General features: G+C 51.8%; 1 protein-coding gene across 3 annotated transcripts in view; it reads left to right on the top strand.

Annotated features, from left to right (window-relative positions):
* Window positions 1-3,851: 3,851 nt before the first annotated feature.
* Window positions 3,852-20,880, top strand: part of Cttn (cortactin) — a 31,718-nt gene continuing 14,689 nt past the window's right edge. Inside the window, exons 1-11 of one of the 3 annotated variants that reach the window (XM_051145736.1) lie at window positions 3,852-3,990; window positions 6,261-6,354; window positions 8,188-8,274; window positions 8,757-8,830; window positions 10,730-10,859; window positions 13,083-13,193; window positions 14,463-14,517; window positions 15,556-15,666; window positions 18,816-18,926; window positions 19,358-19,468; window positions 20,300-20,410. In XM_051145736.1, the coding sequence (XP_051001693.1) occupies window positions 8,188-8,274; window positions 8,757-8,830; window positions 10,730-10,859; window positions 13,083-13,193; window positions 14,463-14,517; window positions 15,556-15,666; window positions 18,816-18,926; window positions 19,358-19,468; window positions 20,300-20,410 (901 nt within the window). In that variant the 5' untranslated portion in view covers window positions 3,852-3,990; window positions 6,261-6,354. The remainder of the gene's footprint in view (window positions 3,991-6,260; window positions 6,355-8,187; window positions 8,275-8,756; window positions 8,831-10,729; window positions 10,860-13,082; window positions 13,194-14,462; window positions 14,518-15,555; window positions 15,667-18,815; window positions 18,927-19,357; window positions 19,469-20,299; window positions 20,411-20,880) is intronic. The other 2 variants (XM_051145737.1, XM_051145738.1) reach the window with 2 other exon arrangements.

Below are 20,880 nucleotides of genomic sequence, written 5' to 3'. Positions count from 1 at the left end.
TAGCCTTATGGGTGATCTGCAGGCCAGAGAGATCCTGTCTCAAAACAAGGGGTGACCTTCCTGAGGAAGTGCCAGAACTTGTCCTTTGACCTTTATATGCATGTTCACACACTTGAATGCACACCTATGCATGTCTACCTGCACACACACACACACACACACACACACACACACACACACACACAAGAAAACACTCTCCTCTGATGTCTGACATCTCTTTTTCCTCCCTGACCCATCCTCATATCTGACATTGTAGCTTTTCTTCCCTTGCCATGCTAGTGTTGGTATGAGGGCCTTGTACACACTAGACGGGCATTGGACCGCTGCCTTACATCTCTAGCTTCCTCCCTCTTTCATCTCTTCTCCTCCTTCAGAGAGGGGGGTGGGGTGTCAGTCCCTGTTGGGGTGGCCTGGACCAGACTGTCCTGTTAGTGTTCCACATGCCTCTGCCTTGGCTTTGTTACATAGACCAGGAGCACCTGCCTAGGGAAGGGGCCATCCATAGTGGACTGGCCCTCCTGTAGCAATTAAGATAACCATGTCCACAGAATAGCCTGAGTAAGACAAGTACATACACATTTGAGACTTATTTTAAAAGCTAGGCTGTGACAGTTAATGCAACTAGGACATTTTGGACGAGCAGATGGACAGATAGGTAAATGGATGGTTGACAGGTGGGTGTATAGGTAGGATGTTGGTTAGTTTTTTCCAACTTGGCACAAACTAGAGTCGTCTGGGGAGATGAGACCTTAGGTGATGAATTGCCACCATGAGATTGGCCTGTAGGCAAGTTTTTGGGGTCATTTTCTTGTTAGAAGGGCCCAACCCATAGTAGGAGATGCCATCCCTGGCCACATAGTCCTGGGATGTGTCAGAAAGCAGGCCAAGCAAACTAGTAAACTGCACTCCCTCAGGGTCCCTGCTTCAGTTCCTGCCTGAGTTCCTGTTCTAACTTCTCTCAGTGACGGACTGTAATTTATGAGCCAAATAAGTCTCTTCCTCCCCAAGTTGCTTTTGGTCAGTATTTTTTTTTTTTTTTTTTTTTAATCACAATAGGAACCCTAACTAAGGTGTGGATAGATGGAGGGATGGATAAACAGATGGATAGATAGATGAGTGGGTAGATGGGTGGATGGGTACATGGGCAGAAGAACAGACTGGTGGATGCGTGGGTAGATGATTGACAGGTGTGTGGATGAGGCTGTGTAGATCCGCGCCTGGGTGGAGAGCTGCATGGTGGTGGATGGGCGGATGCAAAGCTGGCTGAGAGATGGGTGTAGGGTGAGTGTGCGTTGGACAGGGCATGGCAGGTGCTTCTAAGTTGGCTCCCCTCAGCTGACTGGCGTCCCGGTCGCCATCCAGCGTCCAGGATCAGCAAACGGCTAGGAATATGGGGCGGGGCCGGCCTGGAACGGGGCGGGGTATCGCAATGGCCCCGGATACGGCCCCGCCCCCGCGGAACCGGAAGTGAGCGGGCGCAGGGAGCGGCGGGGCGCGGCGGGAGCCTGGCGGACCTGGCTAGCTGGGTGAGTTGGGGCGGGGGGGGAGGGGGATGGGCGTCCTAGAGAGCTGCTGGGGGCTGGGAGGGTGGTGGAATGGGTTGTCAGGGTGCAGGGCCTGAACGAGAGGTCGGGGTGCGGGGCCGGGACCTGGGGGTCGGGGCCGGGACCGAGGGGATCCGGGTGCGGGGCAGGGATCGGGGCCTAGGGATGCAGGGACAAGATCCAGAGATCGGGGCCTCGGGGTGCAGGGTGCGGGACCCGGGAGTCAGGGTTCAGGGCCAGGACCCGGGGATCGCGGTGTGGGGCCAGGATTGTAACTTGGGGTGCGGGGTCGAGATCGGGAGTCGGGGCCCGGGTTACAGGGCTAGGATCGGTAGTTGGGTGCACGGCTAGGATGGGGTGTTGGTGTTCAGGGCCAGGATCGGAAGACCCAAGTGCTGGGCCAAGGCCACGGGTTCGCGGTGTGGGGCCAGAATCGGGGGATTGGGGTTCAGGGCTGGGATTTGGGGGTCGGGTGCAGGGGCCAGGATTGGAGGCTCGAAGTCCCAAGTTGCGGGATCTGGATGGGGGCGTTGGAGCGTGGATCGGAGCAGGGTACGGGGCAAGGATCTGAGGTTTCGGGCTCCGATGCTGGGCGATCATCCGGTCATCTTTGGAGTACCCGGGTGTGGAGAGCCGGTCTGGCTCAGAGGGGGCGGGGCCAGAACGCTGGCCCAAGATTCCTGGGCATAAAGGAAGGGGTGGGGTTCCAGGGTAGGATCCCTGGACGAAGTGCAAAGCCGGCGTGGGGTGTTCTAGGGTAGTTAGAGTACCGAAAACCTAGGGGCAGAATGAAGACCTGAGGGCTGAGGGAAGCTGGAGGGGGGTGGGGAGACTCTGGTTATAGAATCTGGTGGAATGGTGAGGGCCTGGGGGGAAGCTAGTGGGCCTGGTGAGCCTCGGGTTCCAGAGCCTAGTGGAATTATGAGGGCCTATGGGAAGTTGGTAGGGCTGGGCAGCCCTTGTTCCAGGGGCTAGGAGGATTAGGATCTGGTCCTCTGGGCTGAGCGAGGGAGAGGCCAGCAGTTGGGGAGGGGCCTGAGCACCTGAGGGAAATTTGCAATGGGGTCAGTGGAAATCCAGACTGCTGGTTTGCGTCCTGGAGCCAGGGAGCCTGGAACGCAATCCGCCCCTCCTCCTGGGTGTGTGCCCAGTTACTGCAGAGGTGTTTGGGCCTGGTCTGTTCCCCTGCTTCCTCTTGGTCTGTGTGAGGGGTGGGGTCCTCTGGCCAGAGAGAAGGAATTCCATCTTGTGCCCAGTGAAGCAAAGACTTCAGCCCTTCCTGATGGTTTGACCTGGCTGCCCTGGGCCTTGTCAGTAGCCTGAGACCCAAGTAGGTTCTCACTACCCAGTAGGCCCCCATGGTCAATGCAGACAGACCCCTGTCCGCCAGGCCAAGCCACTGTGGATTTGAGGGCCAGCCTCAGCACTGCTGGCTCCCTCCAGAGTGAGTCACCAGTTCAGGCCCTGAGTCAACAACACTGCTTCTCTGTGTGGCTGAGGAGGTTTTCACCAGAAATTCGAAGGAGGGAGATGCGGGAGAATGCAGAGCTGGGCTTGAAGAACTGACTCCAGTATTCGGTTCCCCAGGAACTAGAAATGGAGCTGCCATTGGAGCACCTCTTTCCCCATAGAGCCTATTTCCCGCATGCTTCCGTTTCTGTTGGCATTGAACTCTGGGCCTTGCTAGACAGCTTCTCTAACCAGCTCCAGCCTTAGCCCCAGAGCTGACCTTTAATGGAGACACTAACAATCACTGCCTTTAACACCTTGTAAATGCCGGGGAATATAATTGGCCCTTCAGACTTAGCCTGTTACTTGGGAAGGCGCCTGCTGTAACAGGGCATCATCCTAGGCACCGTTGCCTCCTTGTGCCCCGTGTCTTTGTCTTGGGCATGGTAGGGTCTGCCTACCAACTTGTCTCTTGCTGGTGTCCTGGGCAGGCTAGCCTCTCTGTGCACTGCCCTTACAGGCCTCAGTAGGCATGGGGTTGGGGCTGGCCTCTCCACAACTCCTGGCCCAGCTGCCTTCCTTTTTGTCTTTGCTTGCTGTGCTGTAGCTGTCAAGATCTGGGCCTCAGGAGGCTGGATTCCTCCTTCCTGTGACTCAGTTCTCTCTGGCTGAGCTTTGTGCTGGCCGTGCAGGGCTGAGCGGCTTTCTCTGTCTGCGTCCTCTTTCTGTGCTTTGGCCTTTGCACTGGGGGAGGCTTCATCTTTTCTTTGACCTGTGTTTTGTATCGGCTTTATTGAAATATAGCTCACCCCACACATGATCACCCACTTAAAGGGTTCAGTGGTTAACACCGTTGTGCAGCCATCACCACAAGCAGTTTTGGCCTTCTCAGAGACATACGTAGAATTTGCATGCCTGTGGTTCCAGCGGCTGGGAATGCTGAGGCAGAGGGCCTTGAGTCCAAGGAGTTCTGGCCAGCCTGGGCAACAAACCTAGAGTGAGTCTGTCCATCTGTCCCCCTCTCTTTCTGCGTCTCCCTCACACTTCCTTTTTGGTGATGGTTGGAATGTATTTGGGATGGATCTCTTTAGCTTTGATTAGGCTGTAAGCTCACTGTGTATATCAGCCTGGTTTCAGACTTGAAACCACCCTCCTGCCTCAGCCTCCTGAGCGTTGGGATTCTGGACTGGGGATACACACTACCAGGCAGGGCCTCTCGCTACACTCTGTCCTTTAGAAAAGAAAGAAACTGGATACCTTAGCCTTGACTTCCCACCAACTAGCCCTCTTCCCATACCGCCACCTCCCATTGCTGGGCCTTGAACACACAAAGCTAGTATCCCACCCCTGCCTTTCTCTTCCCTTGTTCCTTCCACACACACCCCTCCCCCTTCCTTTTTTGTTTGTTTGTTTGAGATGATATCTTTCTGTTGAGCTCCTGTGCTTAAGTGTCACCCCTCCACCCCCACTGTGCCTAGTATCTTTGTCATTAAACAGGTCAGCTGTCTTTTTGACTAATGTTTAGTAAAGTCTCTTTATATGTTTTTTTTTTTTTTTTTTTTTTTCCGAGACAGGGTTTCTCTGTGTAGCCTTGGCCATCCTGGAGTCACTTTGTAGTCCAGGCTGGCCTCGAACTCACAGCGATCGCCTGCCTCTGCCTCCCGAGTGCTCGAATTAAAGGCGTGCGCCACCACGCCTGGCTCTTTATATGTTCTGAATCCATTATTTGAAAGTCACTCTTCTTCCGCAGGTCAACTTGTCACTTGTTTGTTTCTTGACAGGGTCTCATTCTGTGGCCCAGGCTAGCCTCAAACTCTCCATCCTCCCGCCTTAGCCCCAAGTGCTGGGTTCCAACTTCTGCCATACAGGCTCTTGTTGGTATGGAGGCGAGGCATTTAGATAAGGAGGCTCAGAGGGTAAAGGGCACTTGCTGCTGGGCATGACAACCTGAGTTCAGTCCCTGGGACCCACACGGTAGCAGGAGAGATTTGGGTTATTAGTCCTCTGACTTTATAAACATGCCATGGCACATGTGCTGCTTCACAGATACACACGTGGACACAGACACATGCATGCACGCAAAAAAAAAAAAAAAAAAAAAAAAGACAGGCAGGCCTGACGCACACAGAGCCCGTCCCCAAGTATCTGTTCTGTTTTGTTTCTTTTTGTTTTTTTCCAGACATGGTTTCTCTGTGTACCTTGGCTGTCCTGGATTCACTTTGTAGACCAGGCTGGCCTTGAACTCACAGAGATCCACCTGCCTCTGCCTCCCGAGTGCTGGGATCACAGGCCTGTGCCACTGAAGCCCGGCGTGTTCCTGTGTTCTTGATGTAACATCTGAGACGTTATCAGCAATCCCAGGCAGAACCATCCAGTTCACTTCGGTGGTTTTGTGTGTGAGAGGCAGGGCACAGAAGCCTTATTTAGATCTAGAAATTGCACAAGCTTATTTTCCAGTTGGTTGTTTTTCGTGATTGTAAAGTTGAGAACATGGAGTGTACGGCTGGGGCCATAGCTTGGCTACAGAGTGTCTGGTGAGTGTGAGGAAGACCCTGGGCTCAGCCCTGATCACTGGCTGCATTAGTTGGCTTTTCATATGGGTTCTGGGATCAGGCCCAGGTCACCAGGCTTGTGCAGCACACAATTTTATCTGCTGAGGCATCTCTCCAGCCCTGTTGAATGGGCTCTGGCTAGTGTTTTGTTTTGTGTTTTGAGGTAGGGTCCCATGTAGCACAGGCTGGCTAAGGATGGGGTTGATAGAATTCCCGATCCTCATGCCTCGACCTCCCGGCACAGGGATGACAGGTGTGCACCATTGTGCCCGCTCATTATGTTGGCTTCTTGAGAGAGGCTGGCCTGTGGTTTGGCTCTCTGCCATAGCTAGGGTCACAGGCATGTGCTGTGTTGGACTTCTGTTACTGTTTGTAAGCACAGTGATGGAATTTCATGGCCTTTCTCCTTTATAAGTTAGAGCGGACAAGAAATGAAGCATCTCAGCCGTACGGCGAGCATTGCACGTGCTGGCCACAGAGGCTGAGGTCTCGGGTTGCATTTGGGCACGTGTTGGGTGGTGGATATGGGTCTTGGGCCCTGTGGGCTAAGCACTCTGATAGTAGGAGGCCAGTTTTCTTGTCTGCTGATGTCATACGCACTCTGTGTGTTGGGGGGAGAGGGGCGGGATTTCAGGTTCTCTAAAAGTGCCTCCCAGGGGTTGGAGTGGGATTGCCCAGAAAGCCTGGTGCTGAGCCTCAAGTCTTCTCTTCCCAGGTGATCACTGACCATCGCAGATGCCCTCGCATTCCTCCTTGAATTCCTTGGATACGGATAGACTGTGAGCTGCCTTTCCCAGCAAAAAAGAAAGGTCTGTGCACTGTGAAGGCCCCAGTAGGCTCTCTCTTCTCCCTTCCTGACAGCACAGGGAGAGACCTGTGAAAGATGAGGAGACAATAACCTTTTCAAAGGAATCTCATGCCAGGGTCTGGGAAGATAGTTCAGTGTGCAAAGTACTTGCTGTGCAAGCATAAAGACCTAAATTTGGATCCCAGCATCCAAGTAAACACAGGGCATACATCTGTGAGGTGCTGTGTGTGTATGTGTGTGTGCAGCATCAGGCAGATCCCAGAGTTTGCTGGCTAGCTAGCCTAGCCCATTGGTGAGCTCAGGGTTCAATGAAGAGACACTGCCCGCTCCCCCCCAAAATGTCCTAGCAAGTTAATTCAGCGGGTAAATACAATCCCTGGGAGCTATAGGGCGGAAGGAGAGAACCACCTGTGCTGTGGTCACAGCTCTTGGTGTTCTTTAAAATCCTATCAAGGCCTGGGAGGTGGCTCAGTGGTTAAAGCAGTTGCCATCCACGTGTGAGGGTGAGAGTTCATATCCTCAGGCTCATGTATTACCAGGTAGGGCTAGTGGCCTGTCTGTAACCTTTACCTCAGAAGGCAGAGGTAGGGGATCCACAGAGCAAGCTGGCTGGAGAGACTGGCCAGCCTTCTCAGGAAGCTCCAGACTGGATTAAGAAACCCTGCCTCAGTGTACAAGGTGGACGAGTGAGAGAAGACACGCATGGCCATGCATGTGTACTAAAAAATAGAAGAACTGAAAGAAAAAGGAAAATCTTGACAAAAAGTAGGTCATGTCCAGAACACTCTTGCCCACAGGGTTTGCATCTAACAGCTTTTCGTGTGAGGAGGCTGCGCTGTGCCTCCCCCTCCCCCCAATAGGTGGCATGTATGCCCTGTGCCAAGCTGCGAGTGGCACTTCTTGAACTGCCCGTCTATGTTAAGATAGCCGTCATAGTCCCAGGAAGTCCTTGAAGCCAAAATAATCTCTTTAAATTGTGATAAAATAAACATAACGTGGTTTTGCCTCAAGGGGCACTTAGGGCACGCCGGAGTCCCATGGCCCTGGGAGCTGCCCCTAGAGTGTATAGTCACCCTAGGGCTGATCAGGGGGAGAGCCTCACTAGGTGGAGAATGTGCACTTCCCCCCTTAGTTGATGTGAAATAGGGTCCTACTCTGTAGCTCAGTCTGGTCTGGCCATAAACTTGTAGCAATCCTCTTGCCTCAGCCTAGCTACTGCTCAGATTATAGATATGAGCTGTCACTCCACTTTCACTTTTTATTGTAGGTTTATGGGTATTCTGCCTGCATGCTGTGTGTCTATGCACCACACTTGCAGTGCCCACAGAGGCCAGAAGAGGGCACCACATCCCCTGGAACTGGAGTTACAGACCGTTGTGAGCTGCTCTGTGGGTGCTGGGAACTGAATCTGTTTCTGGAAGAGCAGCAATATGCTTAACCTCTGAGGCATCTCTCCAGGCCCATCTTTTTTTTGTTTTTGCTTTGTTTTGTTTTTGTTTTTTTGAGTCAGGGTTCTTGAGTGGTCCAGATCAGTAAGTAGGCTGGCCAGTGGAGCCCTGCAGATCCTCCTGTCTCTACCTCCCTAGTAGTGGGGTTATAAATATTCCCATTACATTGAAAAAAATAATTTTTTTTTTTAATTGGATGCCAAGGCAAGCATTGGATGGCGCTGTGTCCCCCCACACAGGATTCTTAATATGAAGCTTTGATTCTTTCAGGTGTCCTTGAGTTCAGTGACTGCCCTCTGGGGGAGGTGGCTTCCTAAGGGTTTGGATCAGGGCTTCTCTGGGGTCCTGGGTTGACCCTCCCAGGTGACTCTCTGCTGCTCTTGTAGATGTGGAAAGCTTCTGCAGGCCACGCCGTGTCTGTCACCCAGGACGATGGGGGAGCCGATGACTGGGAGACTGACCCTGATTTTGTGGTAGGAGTCACCAGCCTGCTCTGCCTTACTAGGTGTTTGCCTCTGAGGTTCCCAGCCTGGCCCTGCACCGAGCTGGTTAATTTCCTCCAGGCCATGGGGTATATAAGTTTGTCATACTGATTAGGGCATGGGGTGTACTACCTACTTATCCAGGGTGGGAATACACCATTCAGGATATGGGGTGTGCTAGTTAGAGTGTGGGATGTATTAGTTAGGCCTCAGGGTGTACTAGTTAGGGTGTGGGATGTACTACTTACTTCTCCAGGGTGGAGATAATACTAGTTAGAGTACAGGATGTGCTAGTCAGGGTGTGGGATGTGCTGGTTACTTCTCCAGGGTGGAGATAATACTAGTTAGAGTACAGGATGTGCTAGTCAGGGTGTGGGATGTGCTGGTTACTTCTCCAGGGTGGAGATAATACTAGTTAGAGTACAGGATGTGTCAATCAGGGTGTGGGATGTGCTAGTTACTTCTCTTTGCAGAATGATGTGAGTGAAAAGGAGCAAAGATGGGGCGCCAAAACTGTGCAGGGATCGGGTCACCAGGAACACATCAAGTAAGTACCTTCTGGCACTCCACTCTGCTACATGCCCCCCTCTGTAGGGTGAAGCAGTCAGAGGGGCCTCGCCTTGCTGCTCCAGGTGGCAGTCGTTACAGGGGCTTGTGTTTGTGGGCCTCAGGTGTCAGGCGAGCACAGACAGTGGACGTGAGGCCTCACTCTCATAAGCCGTGTTTTTCAACACAGAACGCAGTGCTGTGAGTGTTCACCTCTAAGCAGCAGCTTTTGAGGGTGTGAGGTGGCTTTGAGTGACTTGGACCCCAGCCATCTCCTTCACTTGGATCATTGTCTGCCAATTGTCCTGCATCGCGGAATGTAGAGTTGACGGGAGCCAACTCCACGCGTTGAAGAGGCAGAGAGAGGAGTGTGGAATGCACTGTGCCGTGGAGTCTGACCCAATACCTTTTGAAATGCCAACTGTACAGCAGCTTGCATCCTTGCCCGGAAGGCACACCTCTGCCTCTGCAGACACCCAGATGCTATTTCAGGCCCCATGGGGCTCAGAATACATCCTTTTTTCTCACTTTGGTATTTTGGCTGCAGTATCTTTTCCTCAGAACATTCAGTCAGGTGCCCAGAAGAGGACTCTGTGAGGTGGTTCCTAGGAAGATTTTAGTTGTTACATGTTATCTGTCTTTGATAGAGTCCTGCTGAGTTTCCCTATCTGGTCTCACCAGGCTAGAGACATCCTTTTCCACAGTGGCTCTCTGGACCTGATCGTAGCGTAGCTCACCCTTCCTATGGCAGAAGCTTCAAGTTTCCATAGTGGTTGTCACAGGTGGTACAAAGGGTGTGGGGGCCATTAGGAGAGGGAATGGATTTGAGAGGCGACCAGGGATCTGGGCTACCAAGTGCCTGGGAATCTCCTTCCTCATGGTTCTAGAACACATTGGAGAGGGCAGATGGGAATGCCCATGTGACTTTCTCGATGGGTTAAGACTCCAGTAGGGGCCATATGGGCATCCTGTGGTCCCTCTCAGGTTGTTGGGGTGGTGTTTCTCTTGCTGCTCATCGAGGTGGGTGGGTCCAGGTTGGTGTGTGTCTGTCCACACTCTCGGGCTTGTTTGCGTGCAGAACTGTGGGCCCTTTTGCTCATGCAGTGCCTCAGTGGAAGCTGCTTCCAGGCATCTAGGTTCTGAGTGTGTCCTCTGACCTGTTTTATCTTTGTTCCCTGTCTTAGTTTGCTCTGTATTGCTGTGGTAAACACCCTGAACAAATGCAGCTTGGGCAGGAAAGGGTTTGTTTTACCTTACAGCTTATAAATCCATCACTGATGGAAGCCAAGGCAGGAACTTGGAGGCAGGAACTGATGCAGAGGCCATGGAGGAAGGCTTCTTGCTGGCTTGCTTCTCATGGTTTGCTTAGCTGCTTTCTTATGCCATCTGAGACCACCAGGCCAGGGGTAGCATCAACCCCCAATAGGCTGTGCCCTCCCACATCAGTCATCAATCAAGAAAATGCCCTACACGCCAGTCTGATGGGGGCATTTTCTCAGTTGAGGTTTCCTCTACCGAGATGACTCTAGCTTGTGTCAAGTTGCCAAAATGCTAACCAGCACAGCCAGTTTCTGGTGACCTTGGGGTTTTGGAGAGGGAGCTCTGCGGGTGGCATTCACAGAGCTGTGCCCTCTATCTGCTGATCTGAGTGGCAGTGTTGCTGTGAAGGGCAGCTCAGGTTCAGCTGAGCTGCCTCTAGGGCCAGCTGCAGGGTTCTGTGGATTTAGATCCATGTCCGTCCGTGCCCCCCCAGCCCCGTACAAGCCATTTTCAGAGCCTCAGGACAGCGACCCAATGAGAAACCGAAGACTCACAGGGCCATGTCTGCCCCTGCTGGTCCAGCTGGCGGGTAGGTGCGTGCCTGGCCCCTGCCATGAATCTTCTTCCTCCTCCCCGCTAGCATCCACAAGCTGCGAGAGAATGTCTTCCAAGAGCACCAGACGCTCAAGGAGAAGGAGCTGGAAACAGGCCCCAAGGCTTCCCATGGCTATGGCGGGAAGTTCGGCGTGGAGCAGGATAGGATGGACAAGGTAAGTGGCCGCACAGGCTGGGCCGCTGGCCTACATGAGTACACCACAGTGTGGGCAGCAGCCTCATTTTTCCTGAGTCACAGTGTGCAGTGGGGTTTGCTGAGGGTGAGGGCTGCTCTGAGGGGTCCTCTGTAGACTGCTCCCTGGTGAAGTTCTTCTGTGTCTCTAGAAGCTCTTTTTCAAATTGTCAGAGGCCCTCACATGGCAGGAATGGATACCCACTTCCCATAAAGTCAGAGAGCCACAGCAAAGAGAGCTACAAGGACAATGTGGGGAGGCTTGTAACTTACCAGGGGCATGCTTAACAACAGGCTTAAGTGTTGGTCTCTGGCTCTCATCTGCTACTTAGACTGGGCCTCCCTTGCCTCAGATCTCATCATCAAACCTGTGGCATTGGCCTCATCAAGCCTCGCCCTTCCTTCATCCTTTTGTGCCCACCTGTCTTGGCATCTGTTTTCCCTTGTTGGCTTCTCATTATTGCCCTGTGCTGCTATTCTGGGGAGACCTGCCCTTCTGGGCTTCCCCTAGAACGCCTTGCCCTCAGCCTGTGCATGGCCTGGTCTTCTATGCTGGGTATCAAATGTTGTAAGTGTGCACTGCGCACTGCCACACTTCTGTGGCTGACCTTTGTCAGTACCCAGACTGCTTCTAGAATCCTTAGTTCACCTCCTCAGCTGGATGCCAATCAGTGTTTCTCAAGCAGTGGGCGACATCAGAGTCGCTGGTGCTCCATCATGTTGGCCCCCTAGTCCTTGTGCATTGAGTAGAGGTTAGCCCTTGGCTCGTGTGAACATTTGAGAGTAACCTGTTGTCAAAAACTGGAAAGAGAGGTGAGTTCTATAGACCTCCCCAGCCAGGCTCATCCAGGGCTGCTCACACCTGTGGCTTGCCAAGGAGGCTTCCTGCCTTCCCTGTATGCTGCAGATCAAGGCAGATAACAGATGTGCTTTTGCCAATATGAACCTGTAAGCACTCAGTCAGTAGGTTGGAACCAGGGCCAGCTGTCATTTCAGCCCCATTTTCTCTTTAATATCCTTCTGACAGACAGTCCTGCTGGGAAATCTCTTTGGCATGGCTGCCTCTGTTTGATCTTTCACTTATAGTTTCTGTGTGTAAGCCTAGCAGCCCAGCGAGGGCAGGCCACTGTGCTGATGGGGTTTCAGAGGCTGTGGCTTGTGGTCTGCCATCAGCTGTTGACCACAGCTAAGCCTGGGAATGAGAGAGTCCTTCAGCCAAAGCTTTCTCTGTAGACTGTGTTTAGGTATCACTGACCTCAGTGTCCTTAAAGAGGGACATTGAGGTCAGTGATATGCAGAGCAGGGCCCAAGGCCAACCAACCAAGGAAGGTCTATGGTGCACAGGGCTGACTCTCCCTGTAGGCCAGTCAGATTGGGGCTCTGTGTTGTCAGGAGGGCCAAGAAGACAGGTTCAGAGGCTTAGGGCCCTGTGCATGCCCACACCAATCTTCTGTCCTTGTCCAGGAAGGAGCCACACAGGCATTGTCCACTATGAGAAAAGGCCATGGGACTGCTGTGCGGGCAGTATCATCACTGACAGCTTGTGACAGTGCAGATATGAGAGCCCTGTTTATGGAAGGGGCTAGGACGGGGGTCTGCTAGCAGCCTGTAAGTTGGTGTTCCTTGCGTTGTCTGTTGGCAGATATGCAGCCTTAAACAGAAGGCCCTGGGGGCCCTGCATCCTTTGACCAGGGCTGCTGTGAAGCTGCTGTGCACATGACAGCACTTGGTTCCTGCCTGTGTGGCCTGCGTGTCTGGGAGGTGTGGCATGCACGTCTGCATTGTCATGGAAGTACCTGTGTCTGCTTCAGCACAGTCACAAAGTGTGTGCCTCGCTTTGACACTTGGGTCACAGCCTTGAAAACACCCAACTCTGAGAGAGTGACTGATATAAATAGGTCTTCCTGTGTGTACTGCAGGCTCTGTCCTTTGTTCAAACTCGGTTCTGTCAAGTTCCTATTTGTAGTCAGGAATGTTAGTCTGGAGGATCTGTAGGTTTGGGGTCCACAGTAGAACTCTGCATCGGGGCGCAGGCAGTTCAGGGCCATGTCTTGCGAGTCAAGGCCTCTTGAGGGCAAAGGCCCACCTCTGACAGGGGTGTCCTCCTTTTTGTCCCAAGTAGCAGCAGTAGCAGAGTGGCGGAGTATGGTTGCCGCGCCACACTGGGCATGAGTGCATAATGCCACATCTTTGTGTTTTGTTTCAGTCAGCCGTTGGCCACGAGTACCAGTCAAAGCTTTCCAAGCATTGCTCACAAGTGGACTCAGTCCGCGGCTTCGGAGGCAAGTTCGGTGTCCAGATGGACAGGGTGGATCAGGTGAGTGATGGGACCAGGGCTACAGGCTCCCTGCCACAGCAGCAAGCTGCTGTGTGGCTGCCCTTTTGGCTAGCACAACAGTTCACAGGTGCCCTCTGGACCCCATGGGACTGCAGGAAGGGCATCTAAATAAGAACTTACAGCCTTTCTGGCCTATATGAGGGGTGCGGACTGTCCAACGGGGAACGAGCAGTGGCGCAGAATGACAGGCCTCTGTGCTTCCTGCAGGCCTCCCCATGTGCCTAGCCTTTGACTGGGCTATTCATTGTCTCCTCTAGATGGATGTGATTGACAGGTAGAGCCCTCCCTCAGTGTGGGTTTGCTGAGTTGGATTCTTAGTGTTCGGAGGTTCTGTGGTACTGGAGCTGTTCTGATTATCCCAGTCTGGGGCTGTCAGTGCAACAAGGAAACACATGGCTTTCAGTGTGTGCCCAGTCTCTAAGACATAGTAGCTGAGTCTGACTGTCCCTTTCTGAAGTAGGGGAGGTGCAGAGTCCTAGCCCTAGGTTACACAGAAAGCAGAGTGGACACTGAAGTCGGGCTACCACACGGTCTCATGGCAGCCCTGCCATATTGTTAGTGTTCTCAGCAAAGCTTGTGTGGCAGAGGAATTAGTTCCAGATCAGCATGTTGTCCCTGGAATAAGTCAGCCAAGCTGGTGCCGGGAGACTGCGGGGGATGGAGGGGCCTGCACACACATACCTGCGCAGTGATCATTGTATCTGTTCTTTGTTTAGGAAAGGCAAAATTTACAGGTCAGAATGAACATTTTTTTTTTTTTTTTTTTTTAAGCCTGGCTCACACCTGTATTCCCAGCACCTGAAAAGCAGAGGCAAGAGGATTGCCAGGAGTTCAAAGTCAGCCTGGGCTCCAAAGTGAGACCCTATATCAACAAACAAAAAACCCAACCTTCAAGGCTGGGGAGGCTCAGATGTTGGTGTACAAGCCTGAGGACCTGTATTTGGACCTCAACACCCACACAACAAGCAGGCCCAGTGTTGGGGGTATGGGATAGGGAGGAGGCAGGAGGATTGCTGGAGCTTGTTGGCTGCTAGCTTGGCTTTGGTTCAGTGAGGGACCCAATCTGCCAGGAAGAAGACAGAGCTAGAGCAGGACACCAGACATCCTCTTCCGGCCTTTGTACTTGGGTGGCGCACACCCCTTCCCCAAACCAACATCACCAAAACCTTTGTTCTCTGTGTGCCATGAGTTCAGATGGGTCATCGCGTGGTGGTTCAACTGCCTATCCCTTATGTTTTTGTCCTGCAGTCTGCTGTAGGCTTTGAATACCAGGGGAAGACGGAGAAGCACGCCTCCCAGAAAGGTAAGGGGAGTGCTGGTGCAGGGAGAGGCAGGGAGGCCTCCGCTTTCTGCTTTGGGCTCCAGGGCCATCTGGCTGTGGCAGGGTGTGTGTCCTCACTGTAGGTGGCACACACAGAGCCCTGTGTGTGCTGGCTCCATTGGAAGCTGCATTCTCTTTGCCTGAGCAGAACAGCTCAGTGTCAGCTCTCTGGCATTGTCCCTGAAAGCAGAAACCCAGAGCTACAGGCCTGTGTTTCAGCACGTGCCCTGAAACATGGGAGAGTGTTAACTGGTTTTCGTGGTGCCACAGGAGGCTAGAGCCTTTTTTAAAAAACAGCAAAGGCAAATCATCTCTTGACTGTCTAGTGGTTTGGTTTCTTTCTTTTAAGATGTCATGCTATCAAAGGCTGGCTTTGAACTCAATAATTCTCCTGCCTCAGCCCCATGAGTCCTGGGATGGCAGGTGTGTGGCACTTCACCCGACTGTGAATTGTCACTTTTGTTTATTTTTGAGACAGGGACTCATTCTGGCCTAGACCTTACTCTGAAGCCCAGGTTGGCTTCCCACTCCCGGCAGCTTTCCACTTTAGCCTTAGTACCCGGACCACAGCTGTGTGCAGCGTTGCCTGGCCTGTGAGTCTTTAAAGTGGGTAGACATCTTCGTTTCTTTGTGACCCTCCCTTACTTATTTTATGTAAGCATTTTTATTTACCTGTGTGTGCAGAGATGACCACAGGGGTCTGTCCTCTCTTCCAACACGTGGATCCCGGGGAAGGAACTCAATCAGGTTGAGCAGCAAGCGCCTTCCCCCATGCTCCCGCAGGCTCAGTGGCTCCCTACTTTGGGTTCTTGAAACAGGATCTCACACTGTAGCCCAGATTGACAATTCCTGGTGGGAACTGCGACGGCCAGTTCAGTCCCTCAGTACAAAACAATCATGCAGTGGTGGGAACTGATCTGACCTCTGTCATTGAAAGGATGCCACCCTTGTGTTGTTCAAAATGTCCACCGCAGCTCTCGGGAGTCTTAACTCTTGCTGGCTGCTGTCTTGTCTCCTTAGACTACTCTAGTGGCTTCGGCGGGAAATACGGTGTACAAGCTGACCGTGTGGACAAGAGCGCTGTGGGCTTTGACTACCAGGGCAAGACGGAGAAACATGAGTCACAGAAAGGTGCGCTGGGTCTTGGGCTCCTTTGCAGATGAAAGCGCTCTTTTTCTTTTTGATCCTGTGTAGCTTTCAATCTTTTCATCCTTCAACTATTTTTACATTTGTTTATTTTGTGATGTATACTGACGTGCGTGGGTTTTATGTCTGCATGTATATATATGTACTTTGTGCAGAAGCCAGAAGAGGGTATCAGATCCCCTGGAACTGCATTTGTAGATGGTTATGAGTGGCCACGTGGGTGTTCGGAACCCAACCAGGATCCTCTCAAGCACTGAAACGTCTCTCTAGCACAGCAGGGTTCAACCTGTGGGTCGCGACCCCTTTGAGGTTGAATGACCCTTTCACAGGGGTCATGTAGCAGAAATCCTGCGTATCAGGTATTTACATTGCAACTAGTAACAGTGGCAAAAATAGAGTTAAAACATAGCAATAAAAATAATTTTATGGTTGAGGGTCACCACAGCATGAGGTATTGAAGGGTTGTAGCGTGAGGAAGATTGAAAGCCGCTGCCCTTGTGCCTCTGTATTTTAAGACAGGGCCTCATTCTGTAGGCCAAGAATTCACGATGTAGCTTCAAGCTTGACCTAATCCTCCTGCTCCAGTCTTCTGAATGTTGCCATTACAGGTGTGAATCTGTGTGTGTGTGTGTGTGTGTGTGTGTGTGTGTGTGTGTGTGTATTGGGGCATACGTGCCATGTGTGTATGCCGGAGGACAACTTCGTGGGGTCACACCTCCTACCTGGATGCAGGTTTTAGAGGTTGTCTGAGATTGGCATGTTTGTGTGGCAAACACCTTTTTGTGTCTTGTTTTGTTTTGTTTGAGACAAAATCTTTATTATGTAGCTTTGGCTGTTCTGGAACTCACTACATAGACTAGGCTGGCCTGGAACTCATGGAGATCCTCCTGTCTCTTCCTTCCAAGCGCCTGGCTTGTGGGAAGCACCTTACTTTCTACTTGTACCTGCAGAGCCATCTTTTTTTTTTTTTTTTTTTAAGATTTATTTTATTATTATATATACAGTGTTGTCTGCTTGTGCACCTGCAGGCCAGAAGAAAACACCAGGTTACGTTATAGATGGTTGTGAGCCACCATGTGGTTGCTGGGAATTGAACTCAGGACCTTTGGAAGAGCAGGCAGTGCTCTTAACCACTGAGGCATCTCTCCAGCTCCTGCAGAGCCATGTTAAAGCCCACTCCCCACCCCCATTTTCTTTTTTTAAAGATTGCGTTTAGCTGGGCAAACTTGGGGACAAGGTCTGGGAGTATACCTTAGTGGCAGAGCACGAGGCTCTGGATTTGAACTCCACATCCTCCAAACCTCTGTAACTTTGTCAGATTCTGCCAAAAGGTCCTGCTAGGCCATACTGACTTTTTCCTTCCAGGCTCTGAAGAGCACGCGGAGCTTGGTGTTTACCGAGGGTGCAGCCACGGCTTGTTGTCCTTGTGATGTTTTTGTTTGTGCCCACACACACATCAGTCTGTTTAGTGTTTGCCAGAATTTGAAAACCAAGAGCTTGTGTCAAAAAGAAGCCCTTGGATTTCTTAAAAACAAACAGACAAACAAACCAAAAGCCAAGAGACTGTCTGGGTCCCAGCACAGTGGGTACATATGCTTTCTATGCAAGTGTGAGGACCTGAGTCTGAACCCCGGAATTCACATGAAAGCTGGGCACAGCATGTAGAATGAGGGTCTGTGTTCCCAGTTTATCTGTTGGGAGTTGGGAGGCAGAGACAGAATCTCTGAAGCACATGGGCCAAGCTTGACGTACTCAGTAGAAAAACAAAAGGTCTTGTCTCAAATATGGTGGAAGGTGAGGACCCCAGGTTATCTTCTGATCTCCACATGAACCTACACACACATACACGCACACACACACACACACGCACGCACGCATCAAAAGTTCTGGCCATGCTGGCTTGGCCCCTTGAAATGGACCAATGTGCCTGGGGCCTGCATAGCTGTGGCTAGCTGCCTTCCTTGGGCGCTTCCTTGGGCTGGGTGTGCAGCTTTGACTTCACCCAGGTCACTGCTCTTTTCCGGAGCCACCCCTCACTCAGGCGGTGTGTGCTGAACATTCTAAGCTGTCCTGCCCTGCTGGCTGTGGCACATGGGCCCATAAGTTGCCTGCAGCTTCTTCTAGAGGGTCCAAGAACCTACAGAAATCATGGTATGATAGGTAGTGCAAGAGTGACATGACCTTGTCAGAACAGAGCCTGGATTTCTAGAAGGTTCTGCACATGTATTTTTTTTCCTATTATTTTTATGTGTATGAGTATTTTTACCTGCATGTATGTCTATATATTACTATGTGTGCCTGATGTCTGCGGAAGCCAGATGAGGGTGTTGGATCTCCTAGAACTAGAGTTACAGATGGTTTTGAGCCACCGCTTGGGTGCTGAGAATCAAACCCAGGTTTTCTGGAAGAACAGCCAGTGTTGTTAACCACTGAGATATCTCTCTTTAGCCCTAAAGTTTTTTTTTAAATATATGTATGCGTGTGTGTCTGTGTGTGTATGACTTATGAGTTCAGATGCCTTCAGAGCCCAGAAGAGGGCATCTAAAGTTGCAGATGGTTAGGAGCCACCATGTGGGTGTTAGGAACTGAACTCTGGTCCTCTGCAAGAACATCTAGTGCATTTCTGTTTTCTTTTTGTTTGTTTGTTTTCCAGACAAGGTCTTACTGGCTGGTTTTTGAACTCAGTGTATATTGGGAGTTGGCTTCAAATTCTTAGCAATCCTCCTGCCTCAGCCTGCTATGTCCTGGGACACAGACATGAGCCCCCATACTTGGGCTCTTTCACTCCCCACTATGTGAGCCCCAGGGATTGGGCTCAGGTCATCAGGCTTAGTGACAAGTGACTTTACCTGTTGAGCCATCTCGACAGCCCACATTTTTACCTTCTTAAAGGCAATATAACATGTCCATTGACTCTGTTGGTGGCTTAATGTTTTATGTTTACTCATTTTGTGCACGTGTATGGATGTGTGCATGTATGGAGGTCAGAGGACAACTTACAGAAGTTGGCTCTCTCCTTAAACCGCATAGGTCCCAGAGATTGACCTCGACCCTTCAAACTTGGCAGCCGGCACCCCGTAGCCTTCTGACCGGCCCTGTTGCTAGTTTGTTATACAGTGTTGTTCTTGTTTCAGATTACTCCAAAGGTTTTGGTGGCAAATATGGAATCGACAAGGACAAAGTGGATAAAAGTGCTGTGGGCTTTGAGTATCAAGGCAAAACAGAGAAGCATGAATCCCAGAAAGGTACCTCCACTTCATCTTACTTTAGCTAGCCCCTTCCGGGACGACAGGTGTGGCCAGGATGAAACTGTCACCGGCAGGATTTCAAATGGTCAATCTAAGGCAGCCATTTCCAGCCCGTGGCTACATAAGAACTCAAATATTGGCCACATCTTTGGCTCTAAGCCCCCGGGTTGCTAGTAGCAGTGTCCTGTCACGCATGTCTGCCTGTGTGTGATGAGACCTTGCTGCCTCAAGGTCCATGTGTGTTGGGCCTGCCTATTTAGCCGCACTCCTAAGATATGGCTGTCTTGAGGAGGTGTCAGCCAGGGTCGCCTCCCAGCTGTGCCCGAGGGGGAAATGAAGTGTGTCTCCTTGCATATGAAACCTGCTTCCTCCCCCCGTCCTGGGCTGCGCAAGTAACGCCAGGGTGTGGCTTTCTGTTGTGCATGTAGACTATGTGAAAGGGTTTGGAGGAAAATTTGGTGTGCAGACAGACAGACAAGACAAGTGTGCCCTTGGCTGGGACCATCAAGAGAAGCTGCAGCTGCATGAATCCCAAAAAGGTACCTCCTCTGGCTCTGCTCCCTGCTTTCTACAGGGGCCTCTGGGAAGCGTGTGTTTGTTCCCCAGTCGGTCACGTGCTTCATGTCAGCCGTGTTTCTGTCTTGCGTTTCATTTTCACGGTGTGAAGTTGTCCCTGTCTCCTCTAGTGTCAGAAGGCCCCATAGGTGGCAGAGGGCTAGGGTGATCGTACCCTAACCCTCCGACCCAGGGCTGCAGCCACTGGGAGCCTGGTTTCTGTAGCTCCCAGAGGGACTTTTATCCTCTGGGTTCCTGGATTCTCCTTATAAGGTGGGCTGTGGTATGTGGAAGGCGCCCTTCTTTCTGTGGTGCTGGGGATGGAACCCAGGGCCTAGTCTTTGCTGGGCAGCTTCTGTCTGCCTCTGAGCCTCCCCTCAAATCCTTAGCACACATCCATTCTAACTGGGAGTGTTTTCTCGTCGCAGTGAGAACCTTGTCCCAGGGTTTGAGGAAGGTAAAGGGACACTTATAGCTGTCCCTCCAGGACAAGGAGTGGGCCTGCTAACTAATCCCTCTGTTGTCCCTTTCCTGTCATCAGCCTGGGCAGGACACTACAGGCAAATCTTGAAGCCTGGAGTAGCTTTGATTAAGCTTTACATTTACCATCCGACCCTGCTTCTGCATCTCCACAGAAGTGCACTGACTTTCAAGTCTGTTCCTTAACCCTTTGGTCAGCGTTAGACCGTCAGGCCCAGATTGGAGCTCTTGCTGTCTGAACAGGGTGTGCTTGACCATTGCACATGCTCATGTGATTCTAACCTGGCTGTTTCCTCTCTTGGTCATGTTCCCTACTGTCTCGCGTGGATCTCCAGACTATAAGACTGGTTTCGGAGGCAAATTTGGTGTTCAGTCCGAGAGGCAGGACTCCTCCGCTGTGGGGTTTGATTACAAGGAGAGATTGGCCAAGCACGAGTCCCAGCAAGGCACAGTTGCCCCTGCCTCCTCCCACCAGCCATTGCAGTGCAGCTGACTTGCAGCATAGACTTCAGGGTTCACCGCAGTGCCTGTGACAGTTCCCTATGCCACTGGCTGCCAGGGATGTCTTCCACCCCAACAGCATCCTGGAGCTCAGCCCTTTCTTCCCTCAGCTCCGTTTTTTTCTCTCCTCTAACCTTTAGGGTTCAGGTTAGGAGGGACCCTGCAGGCCAGGCCAGTGTAGTTTCTGCAGCAGACAACTCTGGCCTCCTTGCTGCCAACCCCCAGCACTGAGTATCTGAGCCCCTCCTTATTGACTCTGACTCACAGGGAGGTGGGTTTACTCCTCCTAGCCCTGATGTTAACTCGACGCCAGGGTCATAGAGATGGAAAGACAGGCATGTTTCATGTGGTCTCTGTGTCTTTGTTTGCAGTGGTGTTTTGTTTTTTTATGGCCAGTTGCACAAAGTTTTGTGTG

This window comes from Acomys russatus, chromosome 5, assembly GCF_903995435.1.
Source record: "Acomys russatus chromosome 5, mAcoRus1.1, whole genome shotgun sequence".
Taxonomy (NCBI): Eukaryota; Metazoa; Chordata; class Mammalia; order Rodentia; family Muridae; genus Acomys; species Acomys russatus.
The sequence above is the reverse complement of the archived record's forward strand: the minus strand, read 5'-3'. Positions and strand labels throughout refer to the sequence as shown.